At 44.9% G+C, this 16,811-nt stretch overlaps 1 protein-coding gene and 1 pseudogene across 2 annotated transcripts in view; both read right to left on the bottom strand.

Annotated features, from left to right (window-relative positions):
• EVA1C (eva-1 homolog C) overlaps positions 1-16,811 on the bottom strand; it is a 102,712-nt gene that overhangs the window by 10,652 nt on the left and 75,249 nt on the right. For both annotated transcript variants that reach the window (XM_002830637.5, XM_024239551.3), the window contains 3 exons: positions 9,610-9,753; positions 3,288-3,368; positions 637-726 (listed from right to left, as the gene is read on the bottom strand). In XM_002830637.5, the coding sequence (XP_002830683.3) occupies positions 637-726; positions 3,288-3,368; positions 9,610-9,753 (315 nt within the window). The remainder of the gene's footprint in view (positions 1-636; positions 727-3,287; positions 3,369-9,609; positions 9,754-16,811) is intronic.
• On the bottom strand, positions 7,348-8,368 carry LOC103888881 (exosome complex component RRP40-like; annotated as a pseudogene).

Below are 16,811 nucleotides of genomic sequence, written 5' to 3'. Positions count from 1 at the left end.
AGATGGCATTCCAAAATGTATTCTATCTTAAGATAAGCAGAGAGGGTGGTGAGGAAAAATTGTACATACCTTCCCCTCAATGAAGAGGTCCCTGCAGTGTGGCCAGCCTTGGTATAAGCCTTTTGGCTCTGCTAATTCATGAGGGCTGAGTCTGATTGATCCTCATGGGGAAGACTAACAAGGGAATCCTTGACAACCATTAGGAATAACACTCATGACCCAGAAAGTGGCTCTGTCTTCATGGGGCATGATCTGTCTTTTCTACTAAGTGACCTTCTGGCTCATTTTTCTTCCAGTCAGGGTTAGAATTCAATAATCCTAGTTCCTTCCTAAATTTTAGATCTGGGAAATGCATTCCTCGGGTTTCTACTTTTCAAAAGCGAAAAATATCTGTGGAGCTCAACTCCTAAATAGTGTGACTTTGTCTGTTTATGTGGTTCTCTTGCTGACTGCCTGGTTGTGACTGTGCCTGAACTCAGGCCTCTGTGTTTCTGCATCTTAGAAGCGGTGGTTGGCATGTGAAACTTGAAGTCATCGTCCTTTAGTTATCTGAGTGCTATAATTGAACAGCACACTTATTAACAAGACTTTAGTAAATCCATCAGCATTCTAGGAAGCTTTGATTCATTGACCTACCTCTAATGTAAGCAAAGGCTGCCAGAGAGTTGCTAACAAGAATTCCATCTTTCCTCAGAACCTTCGATCCGCTTGGGTCGAAGTTTATACCTGTTTCATGAAAAATGCAAGACCAATTAATCACAGCTGTTCATAGCACGCCTATTCTGAGACCCCTGCTGCTCCTACCGCAGGGACCGTCGGAATTAAAAGTCACAGAAATGAAACAAATGGGCCTCTGGCTAAATTACAGAAGATTAACCCAGGAAGAACACTCATTAAATAGTAAGCAGTCCCCAAAAATATTAAAGTACAAAAAGGATTAGAAATTGTTTTAAGTGTTGGTTCCAACTTCAGGTGCTGGTCTTCCACTCCACTGTGGAAGGGAACAAATGGATTTTCCCATCCTAAAGACAGTGACATTCATCACACCCCTCAGAGGCTTAACAACATCTCGCTTTATTTTATTTATTATTATTTTTATTTATTTATTTATTTATTTATTTATTTGTTTTTGAGATGGAGTTTCACTCTTGTTGCCCAGGCTGGAATGCAATGGCACAGTCTTGGCTCACTGCAACCTCTACCTCCTGGGTTCAAGCAATTCTCCTGCTTCAGCCTCCTGAGTAGCTGGGATTACAGGCACGTGCCATCCTGCTCAGCAAATTTTTGTATTTTTATTAGACATGGGGCTTCACCATGTTGGCCAGGTTGGTCTCGAACTCCTGACCTCAGGTGATCTGCCCACCTCGGCCTCCCAAAGTGCTGGGATAACAGGTGTGAGCCACTGCTCCCGGCCAATAATATTTCACTTTAAGCATGGAGTTGCTGTCTGCTGTGTGGCCAGAGATAAAACAAGCCTCCATTACAGAGGGAGGTTGTATTGGGCTACTCTTTTTGGAAACAACAGCAAAATGTGGGGCAAATCTGCTTTTAGATCCTGGTTACACTGCTGGATGGAGCTTAGCAAGCCTGTGATGGGGTAGCCTGGTGGCTTGGGGGACTCCTAGCCATGTCAGACAGGACAGATGCCTTTGAGGAGAGATGGCACAGCGCTGGCTCTCAGGCCCCCACTGCAGGGGGACCAGGCTCTTTATGGATCGGGTGGGAACCCTGTTACAAAAATAAGTGGAGGCTGGGTGCGGTGGCTTACGCCTGTAATCCCAGCACCTTGGGAGGATGAGGTAGGTGGATCGCTTGAGCCCAGGAGTTCGAGACCAGCCAGGGCAACATGGCAAAGCCTGTCTTTACAAAAATAATAATAATAGTTAATTAATTAGTTAATTTTTTTAAAAAAGAAAGAGAAGTGGAGCTAAGGGACACAGAGCCTGCCAGAAAGCCAAGGTGGCCAGCTAGAAGAACACAGAAGAACATTACCGAGAGTTCTCTCTGAGCTTTCGGACTAGGGGTGCTTTCATGTGGTTTTCATATCGAACGTACTTTACTTTTATACTTAGGGGGGAAAGACGTAATACATACAATAAAGGTAACACAAGACAAAACTCTCACCACAGCCTAACATCTTAGATGCTTTACTGTGTCTCTGCAGTTTCTATTAGGGACCCCATGGGTTTGAATTCCATTCTAGATTTGATAAGAAAATCCAGATGCTCAACCCCATCAACCCCCTACTCCTCCACCCCGTTTACAAAAGCCAAGTGAAAACTAAGGAGGGGTCAGGTGCAGTGGTTCACACCTGTAATCCCAGCACTTTGGGAGGCCGAGGCAAGGAGAACACCTGAGGTCAGGAGTTCGAGACCAGCCTGACTAACATGGTGAAACCCCGTCTCTACTAAAAACACAAAAATCAGCCGGGTGTGGTGGTGGACACCTGTAATCCCAGCTACTTGGGAGGCTGAGGCAGGAGAATCACTTTAACCCGGAGGCAGAGGTTGCAGTGAATGGAGATTGCGCCATTGCACTCCAGTCTGGGCGACAAGAGCAAAACTCCAAAGAAAAAGAAGAGAAAGAAAGAAAGCAAGAAAGAAGGAAGGAAAGAAAGAAAGAAAGAAAGAGAGAGAAAGAGAGAAAGAAAGAAAGAAAAGAAAGAGGGAAAGAAAGACAAGAAAGAAAGAAAAAGAAAGAAAGGAAAGAGTGAGAGAGAGGGAGGGAGGGAGAGAGGAAGGAAGGGAGGAAGGAAACTAAGGAGGAAGGTGGCATGTACAGAAGTACAGAGGCCCTCAGGTCCTAGTTGGCCCTGGGCGACAAGAGTGAAACTCTGAAGCAAAAGAAAGGAAGAAAAGAAGGAAGGAAGGAAACTAAGGAGGAAGGTGGCGTGTACAGAGGTACAGAGGCCCTCAGGTCCTAGCTGGCTCTGGCACCTACGCAGGTTCCAATGGGCTCAGCTTTGCAAAAAGCTCATTGTGTAACCCAGGAAGCCCAAATTTATTTCTGAGCAGATGTCTTTTCGAAGTGATTTTCCTTTCAGGAAGTGAGAGGAGAATGAAAGGGAGGTTTATCCTACTTCTGATTTTAAAAAAGTCAAAACAAAATAAAATGGTGTTCACCATTTGCAACTACTGGCCAAAGCACTATTATCCCCAGGACCGGTACCTCAAACACACCTCCTGACAGCCCCTTCCATTCTAACCAAGGTGTGCCCAACTGTGGTCACCCAGGGGCTGTTTACCTTTACTTAAAGAGAAATGCTGGTAGTAAGCCATAAAAATTACCATATTCACCATCTTTCTGCTTCAAAGAAGGTTTTAGATTAGCAATGGCTGGATCAATCGCTGTGAGTATGTTCTTGGGAACTAAAAGCCAAAAAGAAATATTTTAAATTCGTGGTATATTTTTAAAATGTGGACTCTTAATATATTTTTAAATGCAATGTAGATAAGATTTTAAAATCACTTTCCAAATCAGTGCAAGAATCACTCACTCTTCCTGTTAAATACACATACATACACACAACCCAATGGTATCCACATGATCATCAAATGCTCCAGAGAGGTGGTTTTAGGCCCATTTTGCAATATTAAAAAAAATGGAGAATAAAAACAAGATATGATATATCCATCCAGCAGAATACACCTCAGTAATAAAACGGAATGAAGGCCCGGCATGGTGGCTTACACCTGTAATCCCAGCACTTTGGGAGGTCGAGGTGGACAGATTACTTGAGGTCAGGAGTTCGAGACCAGCCTGGCCAACATGATGAAACCCCTTCTGTACTGAAAATACAAAGTTAGCTGGGCGTGGTGGCACACAGCTGTAATCCCAGCTACTTGGGAGGCTAAAGCAGGGAGAATTTCTTGAACCCGGGAGGCAGAGGTTGCAGTGAGCGAAGAACGCACCACTGCATTCCAGCCTGGGTGACAGAGTGAGACTTCATCTCCAAAAAAAAAAAAAGTGAAGTACTGATATGATACATGCCACAACATGGATGAACCTCTGAAACATCACATTCAGTTAAAGAAGGCAACCATGCACACACACACACAAAACCATCCATTGCATAATTCCATTTGTACGAAATATTCAGAAAAGGCAAATCTAGAGACAGAAAGTAGATGCGTGCTTATCTGGGACCGGGGGTGTGGGAATGGGGCAGTGACGGCAAATGGGCACAAGGGAGCTTCGGGGCATTGTGAAAATGTTTTAAAACTGGAGGGTAGTGATGGTTGCACAACTCTAAATTTACTAAAAATCATTGCATTCTATTCACATGTAATAGAATTTTAAGGAAAATAACACTTCAATAGAGTGGTTAACTCTGGGCTGGGCATGATGGCTCATGCCTGTAATTCTAGCACTTTGGGAGGCTGAGGCAGGTGAATTACTTGGGGTCAGGAGTTCAAGATCAGCCTGGCCAACATGGCGAAACCCCGTCTCTACTAAAAAATACAAAAATTAGCCGGATGTGCTCACTTGAACCCAGGAGGCAGAGGTTACAGTGAGCTGAGATTGTGCCACTGGACTCCAGCCTGGGTGACAGAGCAAGACTCTATCTCAAAAAAAAAAAAAAAAAAAAAAAATAGGGTGGTTAACTCTGAAGATGAGCTTCCCTGGACTTAGTAAAGCAAAATGACTGTGACTAACTCAAAACCCACGATCAAACTCTCCCAGCACCTGCTCTTCTGCTTTCTACCCCAAGCTCTTTGCCTCTGTGTTTCCATCGTAAATCTGGAAAGAATTCGAAGACCCTGTGCTAAAGTGATTCGCTAAATATTATCAGAAAGGACTACAGAAAGATGCAGAGAGGATGGCAGCGTGACCGACTCCTCTGAAGGTGGTTTCAGACTCTGCTGAACTGACCCTAAGAATAAGCCCTGGGATGTCAGAATCCCCAGGCAAAGCAGCCGGCAGATGACAGCACCCGCTGAAACAGAGGGCAGAGCAAGAATTCTGCAGGCCAAGCACACTGCCGCAGGCTGGGAGAAGGGAGTGGAAACCGAATATTCCTGCTCCATAAAATTGCTTATTTTTGTTTGTTCCTCAGCCCAGCTGAGATCTCAGAGAAGTAGCAACAGGAAATGGAAAGAAAAGCCAAAACAAACTGCAAATTCAATTGCACTGCTTTTTTAAAAAAGAACAAGTGAGGCATCTTCAGCAGCAAGAAAACCTTGTTTCCTTTCTCGGAGGGCTTCACTAAATTCTTCTGGGGATGTCCCAGGATCAACAACCACAGGACATTCCTAGATTGTGAGTTTTCCACGTACAGGAGGCCCTGGCGCCTTCGTGCCCAGCAGCAAGGGAGACTTTCCAGGGAGGCCCGGTGAAGTTGCTGGAGGTGGCTGATGATTTCCAGGGCCTCGAGGAATGTCCCTTGGCTGTCCTCGGGGCACACCACTGATCCTGGGACCATGGCAGCTCCGGAGAGCTGAGCTGAGCTGCTGCAAATTGCTTTCTGCTTTAATTACCTCGCATTCATTTCTGGGCCCTGAGAAGGATGCAGAAGCCTAGGAAGTGTCAGCTCTCCCTGCCAGGAGTGGTACTTCTTTCTCATGTCTGCCTCTTGGCTTGTTCTCAAACTATGGCTTCAGGAGGGCCTTGGCTCTTGGCAAATGCCAGAGGCTTTACAGTTTGAGAAAGAATCAGAATTTTGTAGAGGAGCTCAGAGAGGAAGGGCATTCTAGGATGCACTTTGCAGAATAACCAGGCAGTGGAAAGGTTAAATTGGCTGTGTATGACACAGGCCACTGCAGGGAATGTGCCCCTCTACTATGTGAAAATGGCTCTGATATCCGGAGAATCTTTTAGGACCTTTAAAATCACCATTGTCAACACACTTGTTAGATTTTTGCATCTCCTTGTTTCAAACTGATTCAGAATGAGGTCGGGGACTGGGGTGTGATTGATCACCGTCCCGCTCCACTTCAGATATGTTGGTGAAAACACTAGGAACCACTCTTCATGGAGCTCCTACTGTGTGCAGGACCCTGTTCTCAGCAGTTTAAACCAGGGCCATCTTCCTCCTCCTCAACGCCTTTCCTCTCCCACTCAGCAACCTCAGCATCTCGGCCCCTAGTGTGCAGCTAGTGTGCATACCCTAGTGTTCACCCTACAGGATGGTTCTCTTTGGAAGACTTAAACCACCACCCCCAAGCTAAATTAGGCCCCCTCCACTGTTATAGTCTTCTGCCCTTTTCTAAAATAGCATTTGTCACAATAGGTCATGATGATGTGTCTGGCTATTTGGTTAATGCTTGCCTTTCTCCCTCAACTGCTCACCCCATGAAAACAGGACTGTGTCTCTCTTTTTTTCTTTTCTTTTTTTTTTGAGATGGAGTTTCACCCTTGTCACCCAAGCTGGAGTGCAGTGGCAAGATCTCAGCTCACTGCCAACTCTGCCTCCCAAGTTCAAGTGATTCTCCTTGTCACAGCCTCCCAAGCAGCTGGGATTACAGGCATGCGCCATCATGCCCAGATAATTTTGTATTTTTAGTAGAGATGGGGTTTCACCATGTTTTCCAGGCTGGTCTTGAACTCCTGACCTCAGACGATGCGCCCGCCTCGGCCTCCCAAAGTGCTGGGATTACAGGCTTGAGCCACCGCAACCGGCCATGTCTGTTTGTTTATTACAAAATCCCTGGCACCCAGCACAGCTCCTGACACAAAGCACAATGTGCTGAATGAGTGACAGAAGGAAAAAAAGCTTGAACTGGGACATGTGACCCCCAGGCCCTGAAAGCTCATCTTCATCTCAGCATTAGTGATGTGGTTTGGCTTCTTGTCCCCACCCAAATCTCATAATTCCCATGTGTTGTGGGAGGGACCTGGTGGGAGGACCCTGTGGGAGATGATTGAATCTTAGGGGTGGGTCTTTCCCGGGCTGTTCTCTTGATAGTGAAAGGGACTCACGAGATCTGATGGTTTAAAAAATGGGAATTTCTCTACACAAGCTCTCTTTTTGCCTGCCGCCATCTGCGTAAGATGGGACTTGTTCCTTCTTGTCTTCCACCATGATTGTGAGGCCTCCTAGCCACGTGGAACTGTAAGTCCAATTAAACCCCTTTTTTTGTAAATTGCCTAATCTCGGGTATGTCTTTATCAGCAGTGTGAAAACGGACTAATACAATTAGCTAAGAAGAGCCTCAGCTGTAGAAACTGTTCTTGCCTCATCCTTGAAAGCACACTAGAAATTGCACCTTTAAAAAAAAAGTTTTAGTAAATGTTATTGTACAGAATAAAAAAATACATCATGATTCTGTAATGATTTTCTCTCCCACAAGAGCATGGGTGAAAATCAGTAACTTACTTATAAAAATATTTTAATTAGGACTCTAATAAGATAATATGTACCTTCATACCTTGTCTTCTGAATATCTAAATGGGGAGAAGTTCACCTGAAAAGTTTTCCCCAGGAAACCCATGGTTTCTTGGCTCAACGGACCCATTTAAAAAGTCCACCCATATAGACTTTCTGCCAATCTGGAGATTTGTTTTCTTTGATCTAATGTCATGTGTTCACAAGCTTCTAAAATATTTGCCAAAATTAAAGTCTGCTGGATGGTTTTTCCCTTAACCCATATTCTTCCATTCATTCCAAATACTATCTTCAGTGGATAGAGTTTTCCTACTTCCTGTTTGATTTCACGATCTGGAGCTAACAGCTTTCTAATGAAGCCCAGTCACTTTAAAAAGCAGACCATCCTGTCCAATGACATTCCTTCCATTGGCTCATCCATAGCTGTCAATACAGACCATCTTTGGTTCCATGTCTTTATTAGCAAACACAAATTGGCCATAGATGAGATCTCCAACCTGCACATTTGGTCTGTTTCTTTTAGTTGCACCTTCAAATGCCAAGTAAGACAAAGAAACTGGCTCACTCCCTCCAACATCAACTCTGAATATATCTCCAGATTTAGCTGTCACTATGCCAGTCACCTGGTCTCCTTTCACTAGAATATACTCCGTTCTCAGGGCTGTGGCGGCCCCAGCCCAGCAGTGTCTCAGCTTTCCCGGTCCCCGGCCAAAACTACACCTTATTTGGAGGCTAAAGTTCTGCTTCTTATTCAACACTCTGATGAAGAGGCCTGAAGTTACTGGAACCTCAGCGTGACCCGTGTCCAGTCTACCATCCTCCACTCTACCAGACAAGCTATCCAAGGATGTACTCAGAGTGACCTTTTTGGCCTCTGGGGGAACCTCAGCCAAAATGGGCCCCATGCTACTTAGAGCTGCTTAGACATGACAGCAGGAATAAAGACAGAGCAGGTAAAGCCATCCCTCCTGTGATGTAAGAGTGGGTGCCATTATTTTGGTAATACATTTATGTAGTCACTTCATCATATCTATTGCAGCATTGATATTGCAGAGAACATTTTTAGTTCAGGATATAAAATTCTAAGGATGCAATAGAATATTATTACTCCACAAAAAGAAATAAAGTACTGAGACATGCTACAACATGTACGAACCTTGAAAACAGCTGCTAAGTAAGGAAGCCAGACACAAAGCACCACACATTGTATGATTCCATTTCTAGGAAATGTCTAGAAGAGGCAAATCCATAAAGGCAGAAAGTAGATGGGTGGTTGCCTGGGGCTGGGGCAGGTGTAATGGGTGTATTTGGTGGGCTGACTGCTAAGGGATACAGGGTTTTTTTGGGGGGATGAGAATGTTCTTAAACTGATTGTGGTGATGGTAGCACAATTCTGTGCATGTACTAAAAACCACCGATTTGTATGCTTGAACAGGTGAATTGTATGGTCTGTGGATTATATCTCAAAAAAGCTGTTGCAAACATAAAATGGCTAGGAATGTTTGGCAGAGGAAAAAGAGATTTCCAAGAGAACAGGTATCAGGTTCTTCAATTATAATGCTCTTTGCTTTCCATTTGCTTTTATGCTCATTTCAAAAAAAAAAAAAAAAAAAGCAGTCAACATATTAGGATTACAAACTGGAAATCCACAGTATCCTCAGAAAATAATAAACTGCTGATTTGCTTTTACGTGGCTTTATGAAATTAGAATCTAAATGAAGAAGGCATTTCATTTTATCATTTAAAGACATCAGGAAAACAAAGTAATGCTGTTGTGTAACAATTTTTATTGTTTTAGGGTAAGGATTTGATCTGTTGACTCAACACTGTGGGCATGTAGATAAAATAGCTGTTGGCAGTACAGCGAGTTAGTCATTTAGGGCCTAAAAGCAGAACTGGAAAGTTAAACAGGAGACACACAATTCGACTGTGAACTCGTATGACATCCCAATAAATTTACCCAGATGAAAATCACTGGTCTCAGTGACATCAGTTTACCCCTATTTGGTCGTTCCTTCTCCACCCTCCCCATTGGCTGCCAATCTGATTGCTAAAGGCACTTTTACACAAATTTTGACCAAAGAAAATTCTATTGCTTATCTGACATGAATATCATAAACAAGAATAAGAAAGAAAAAGGGCTCTCGGGTATCTGGGATGACCAAACAGCTTCAGGAGGAGCAGTGTTTGGCTTGTTCTGGGCAAACTCCTGCTGTTCACATGGTCACCACCCTCCCCCAAAAGAGGCAGGGTCTTCAGGCAGCTGGTCGGGGGTGTGTTCTTACCACATGCGTAGGTCACAGTGAGGTATTTTTTCACGCCTGGCAAACAGGGGCTTCCAAAATGGTGATTGTTGACGATGATTTTGCATCTCTGCTTCCCATAGCACCTTCGGGATAGGACTTGCAAAGCTGAGTAAGACAAGCAATCTGAAAGGCAGGAAACACCCAGAACTTCATGTTGCATCCCACACAGGGCCACCATATAGCCTACAGCATTCTCTGTAAATAAATATGCTGAGCTGGATTCAAATCAAATGGAGAGTTCTCTGCTTATTTTCTGTCTCATTAAAGCACCCAAGATGGGCAGAACCAGCATCATGATCCTGTCCTAGAAGTCCCAGAGCCGGGTTTAATGCTCTGCTGGCGCCATCTTGAATTTTTTTTTTTTTTTTTTTTGAAACTGATTCTTGTTTTGTCGCCCAGGCTGGAGTGCAATGGCACGATCTCGGTCACTGCAACCTCTGCCTCCCTTCTTCAAGCAATTCTCCTGCCTCGGCCTCCCCAGTAGCTGGGACTACAGGCGCATGCCACTATGCCCAGCTAATTTTTGTATTTTTAGTAGAGATGGGGTTTCACCACGTTGGCCAGGCTGGTCTCGAACTCCTGACCTCCAGTGATTCGCCTGCCTCGGCCTCCCAAAGTGCAGGGATTACAGGTGTAAGCCACTGCACCTGGTCGAAATTCTGATATATTTTTGAACAAGGGGCTTTGCATTTTCATTTTGCACTGGTTAAAATATGAAGAACATTGAATGAAGATTCTTGGTTCTTTTACGACCTTTACCACGCTTTGAAATATATTATTTGTTTGTTTATTTTGAGAATCAGTCTCCTCTACATGAACATAAGCTCCAGGAGAGACTATTTCTGTTTTGTTCATCATCTAATTCCCACACCTCACCCACTGTAGAAGGCAAGTAAATATCTGATGAATGAATGAATGAAATAAACTAATTGACATGAAGATTTGTTTTTCGGCACCCTGGCACAACATCATTAAAATCAGTAAATATCAATTGAACACCTATGGTGGATGAGGCACTGTGCTAAGTACCGTCAGAAAAAAAACAGTAAAAAGAGGACCAGGCACAGTGGCTCATGCCTGTAATCCTAGCACTTTGGGAGGCGAAGGCGGACAGATCACCTGAGGTCAGGAATTCGAGACCAGCCTGGCCAACATGGCGAAACCCCATCTCTACTAAAAATACAAAAATTAGCCAGGCGTGGTGGTGTGTGCCTGTAGTACCAGCTACACGGGAGGCTGAGGCACAAGAATTGCTTCAACCTGGGAGGCAGAGGTTATGGTGAGCCGAGATTGTGCCACTGCACTCCAGCCTGGGTGACCGAGCAAGACTGCATCTCAAATAAATAAATAAATAAACAAATAAATAAATAAAAAGCCTACCTTGCTTTCGCAGGATTTGCAATAGAGCTAGAGAGTCAAAACACACATGTGAGAGCTGGTGTCTGATAGTGGAAACAGTGAATCAATGTCAGCAGGACACAGTGCAGACAAGAGGTGCTAGGTCAGAGGCGGGACAGATCGCTGTGGGTGGGAGCAGAGGGGCTGGATCATGAAAGAAAGAGCAGAAATTGGGTAGAGGCAGGTAAGAGAGAAAGCATGAACACTAAGGCAGTGGGCTAGGAGCCCCTGCAGGGGCTGGCCACAGGCTGGAAAAGTGGGAGTAGGCGGGGCGATAACAGCAAATGAGTAGGAAATGTAAACTGGAACAAGACGGAGACACTTTCAAAGGCTTAGCTAAAGAATTCGGACTTTACTCTGCAAGCAACAGGGAGCCTAAAGAAATGGCCTGACACTATTGTCTTTAGGGGACAGTGTAGAGGATTCCCTGGGAGAGAAACGGGAACCAAAGGCAAGGAGAGCAGTTTGGAAGCAATTTTAAGAACGTACATTGGGGGGAGTTACAGGCTTAAAGAGTAAGGAATGGAAGAGGAGAGAATTTTAGAGACTTTGCAAAGTTCCATTCGCTTATAATATAGCAGGTAGCACGATGTGAGCCACTGTTCTCGCACTTGTATAGTAAGAGACTATTTTTGTTTTGTTCATCATCTAGTTCCCACACCTGGCCCACTGTAGGAGCCCAATAAATGCAGATAATTATTTATGAGACAGGCTGTTTGTAATACACACACACTTGTGCGTGCACACACACACTTGCACACACACACACACACATCAATTTTGTGGCTGAGACAGCAGACACAGAGAGGTTCAGTAACCTCACACAGCTAGAGAAGAGCGGGGCCTGCAGGTTGATCTCTGAGCCCCACTACCCCAGTCTCCATGAAAGGGTGGGTGAGGGACCAATCAAGGATGGTTTCAGATCTTAAGCTGCAGGGCTGGGGAAACAGTGGTGCTATTGAGAGATGAGGGAAGTTGTTAGGAGTAGGCAGTTTGAAGGACACAATCATAAATTCATAAAAAAAAAAAAACTGTCCTGCATTTGAGGTGGGCCAAGATTTTGAAGAAAAGGCTCAAATCTGGAGACGCCTGTGGGGGGTTCATGCCCAGAGAGGCCAAGGGCTGGTGCTGTGAAGAAGCGTAGGTCAGGGAGAGTATGAAGGCAAGGACCCCAGCCACAAAAAGTCCTGTGCATGTCTGCTCACGTCTTACAGATGACAAACTCCTCTACCCTCTAACAACAAAAACTGCTCCCCCCAGTTCCCAGGACCTCTCTCCAGACTTATGCTTTTCCTCCAGTCAGGCTTCTGGAAAGGATCTCTATGCCTCTCCTGCATCTCCCCTCCCATCCTGTACCCTCCCCTCCTCAATATGCCCCTGTCCCACGCACACCCCGAAACTGATCCCTTTGAGGAGATCACAGGGACTTATCACCGTCCCATCCAAGAGATGAGGGCCGATCCTAATCCTTCCCTATCTCTGGAACTTCTGGCGCCTAAACGCCCCTATTGGGGGATTTCTCACTGACCTCAGCTCCCTGGTGCTCATCACCCTGGTCATCTCTGATTCCTCTACCCCAGTGCCCTCTGCAGGCCTGCCCACCCACAGTAAGCTCATTCCTGTGCCTGGTGGAAATTCTGACATATTTTTGAAAAAGGGGCTTTGCATTTTCATTTTGCACAGGGCCCTGCAAAATGCACTGGGTCTGGGCTCTCTTCTCCTTTCTGCACGCTCCATTCAGTCCCAAGTCCATCCCTGCCACTACCAAACCACTGAGAGCCAAGGCCAGGATCTCTGCCTTCAGGGCTGGCCACTCCGGGCACTCTGCCATGTGCAATGATTGTCTTTACTCTTTCCAGCCACCTCTGGCTCCACACATCCAGTCTGCACCTATCATCTCCTCCTACTCTCCTGCCACAGCCTCAGTTCCAGCCCTGTCAGTTTTGCAGCAAGTCTAGTAACTGGACTCCCTCCCTCCATTTTCTTCCCTTTAAATGGTTCTGTCTTTGCCCTCCACCGTGTTTTTTTTTTTTTTTTTTTTTTCTGACAGAGTCTTGCTCTGTCACCCAGTCAGCAGTGCAGTGGTACAGTCTTGGCTCACTGCAACCTCTGCCTCCCAGGTTCAAGCAATTCTCCTGCCCCAGATGACCAAGTAGCTTACAGGCACCCAACACCATGCCCGGCTAATTTTTGTATTTTTAGTAGAGACGGGGTTTCACCATGTTGGCCAGGCTGGTCTCGTACTCCTGACTCCCAGTGATCCACTCGCCTCGGCCACCCAAAGTGCTGGGATTACAGGCGTGAGCCACCGTGCCCAGCCCACTGTGCTCCTTCTAACCTCATCACTCCCTGCCTGCTTAAGATCCCCCACCACCCATCTGACCAAGTCCGACTCCTCAGAACTGTGCACAAGGCCCCATATGACTTGCCTTTTCTACCTTCCTAGCTCCTTCACAGCCATTATTATCCCACCCCAGCCTGTGTCACAGCCTGCAGGTCTCACTGCAGCCCCAGAAAGCCAGGCTGCGACTCTTGACATCTCTTTATCTTTGCACATGCTCCTCTGCCCGCTAGGAAATACTTCCTTCTCCCCTGTCTTCTCAGTTGTACCATCTCCCAGGCGGCAGTCAGTGGTTTCCTTCCCTCTGCCTCTCCTGTTCTGTGTATTGCTCTTACCGCATGGCTGTACTTATTTGCTCATTTGTCTCTCTCCAGACTAGACAGGGAGCTCCTGCTCCCAGCACTTACACTGGTCCTGATGCTTAGTAAATGCTCAAAGAATTATGGGACGAATGAACAAAGGGAAGGTTATAACTTCCATCACTTCTGAAACCCCTCCTTGGCTCTTAGAGCCTACTCCCGGTACCTTCGCCACCAGGCACTGGAGCTAGCTACTCAGGGGAAGAAAGTCTTGAAGTGGATTATTCAGGAGGAAAGGAGAAGGATTCACTAGCAGTGAGGTACATGAGTGCATGAGAACCCACAGCTGTGAGATACAAGAAGGAGACTAAAATGGAACCAGAAGCAAGAGAAAAAAACACCATGGCTTCACATCCATGTTCATAGCGGCATATTCACAACAGCCAAGAGGTGGAAGCAACTCAAGTGTCCTTTGATGGATGAATGGATAAATCAAATGTGGTATATACATAGGATGGAGTATCGTTCAGCCTTAAAAAGGACTCACTGGACTCCTTCCTTCCATTTTCTCCCCTTCAAATGGTTCTCTCCCCTTTACCCTCCACTGTGGTCTTTCTAATCTCATCACTCCCTGCCTACTTAAGATCCCCCACCACCATCTGACCAAGTCCGACTCCTCAGAACTGACACATACTACAACGTGGATGAACCTTGAAGACATTATGCTAAGTGAAGTAAGCCAGTCACAAAAAGACAAATACTGTGTGATTCCACTTATATGACGGACCTAGACTAGTGAAATCCATAGAGACAGAAAGTGGAATGGTGGGTGCCAGGAGCTAAGGGAGGGAGCAATGGGGAGTTGTTTTATGGGTTTTGAGTTGCGATTTTCAAGATGAAAAAATTCTGGAGATTGGTTGCACAACAATATGAGTATACTTAACACGACCAAACTGTACACTTAGAAATGGTCAAGATGGTAGGCCGGGCGTGGTGGCTCGTGTCTGTAATCCCAGCACTTTGGAAGGCCAAGGCAGGTGAATCACCTGAGGTCAGGAGTTCAAGACCAGCCTGGCCAATGTGGTGAAACCCCATCTCTACTAAAAAAATACAAAAGTTAGCCAGGCGCGGTGGCACACGCCTGTAATCCCAGTTACTCAGGAGGCTGAGGCAGAAGAATCACTTAAACCCAGGAGGCAGAGGTTGCAGTGAGCCGAGATCCCATTTACAATAGCATAAAAAATTACCTAGGAATAAATTTAACCAAAGAGGTGAAAGATGTGCACACAGAAATCTATACACACATTGATGAAAGAAATGGAGCAAGACACAAATAAATGAAAAGATGTCCCATGCTTATGGACTGGAAGAATTTATATGGTTACAGTGTTCATACTGCCCAAAGTGATCTACAGGCTCAATGCAATCCCTATAAAATTCCAATGACATTTTCCACAGAAATAGAAAAAAACAATCCTGAAATTCATATGGAACTGCAAAAGACCATGAATAGCCAAAGCAATCTTGAGCAAAAATAACAAAACTGGAAGCATCACACTACTTACTCACAAAATCTACTACAAAGCTATAGTAATCAAAACAATAGGATACTGGCATAGAGGCAGACACATAGACTAATGGAACAGAATAGAAAGCCTAGATATAAACCCAAGGATATATCATCAACTAACTTTTCAACAAGGGGGCCAAGAAGACACTAAGGGGAAAGGATAGTCTTTTCAATAAATGGTGTTGGGTTTTGGAAAAATTAAATATCCACATGAAAAAGAATGAAATTGATCCCTATCTTCCACCATACGCAAAAATCAACACGAAATGGATTAAAGACCAAATATAAGACCGGAAACCATAAAACTCCTAGAAGAAACCCCAGGGGGAAAACTCCTTGACCTTGGTCTTGGCAATGATTTATTAGCCAGGACACCAAATGCAAAAATAAACACTTGGGACCACATCAAGCTAAAAAGCTTCTGCACAATAAAGGAAACAATCAACACAATGAAAAGGCAGCCTACAGATTGCGAGAAAATATTCTCAAACCTTATATCTGATAAGGGATTAATATTCAAATATATAAGGAACTTATACAACTCAACTGCAAAAAGCAAATAACTCAGTTAAAAAGTGGGCAAAGGACCTGAATAGACATTTCTCCTAGAAAGACATAAAAATGGCCAACAGGCCTGGTGTGGTGGCTCACACCTGTAATCCCAGCACTTTGGGAGGCCAAAGTGGGCGGATCACCTGAGGTCAGGAGTTCGAGACCAGCCTGGCCAACATGGTGAAACCCCGTCTCTACTAAAAACACAAATATTAGCCAGGTGTGTTGGCATGTGCCTGTAATCCCAGCTACTAGGGAGGCTGAAGCAGGAGAACTCCCGGATGGGGAGATTGCAGTGAGCTGAGATTGCACTACTGTACTCCAGCCTGGGCAACAGAGCGAGACTCCATCTCAAGAAAAAAAAAAAATGGCCAACAGGTATACGGCAAGGTGCCCAACATCACTAATTGTCAGGGAAATACAAATCAAAACCACAACAAGATATCATCCCACACCTGTTAGAGTGGCTTCTAATAAAAAGACAAGAAATAACAAGTGTTTGGAGAGGGTGTGGAGAAAAGGAAACCCATCATCTACACTATTGGTGGGAATGTGGATTGGTGCAGGCATTATGGAAAAGAGCATGGAGGTTCCTAAAGAAATTAAAAATAGAGCTACTATATGACCCAGCAATCCCTCTTCTGGGTATAGACCTAAAGGAAATAATTCTCCAGTTCCTGAAAATACCAACTGTGTGTCCTACAATTTATCTAAATTTTTATATCTTTCCTGGAGAAATGTCTATTCAGGTCCTTTGCCCACTTTTTAACTGAGTTATTTGCTTTTTGCAGTTGAGTTGTATAAGTTCCTTATATATTTGAATATTAACCCCTTATCAGATATAAGGTTTGAGAATATTTTCTCGCAATTAATCTCTGATGATGTCCTTTGATTGTTTATGCTGAAACCTTACACTGACTGCCTGGAGTTAGTACAGATACCACAGGCTAAGGGCCCAGTCCCACAAGACTACCCTGCAGCCCATCATCAGATGCCAATTGCAAGCCTGGGCCTCTGACTG

The sequence above is a fragment of the Pongo abelii genome, chromosome 22 (genome assembly GCF_028885655.2).
Source record: "Pongo abelii isolate AG06213 chromosome 22, NHGRI_mPonAbe1-v2.0_pri, whole genome shotgun sequence".
Lineage (NCBI taxonomy): Eukaryota > Metazoa > Chordata > Mammalia > Primates > Hominidae > Pongo > Pongo abelii.
This window is presented reverse-complemented; position numbering and strand designations above follow the sequence as displayed.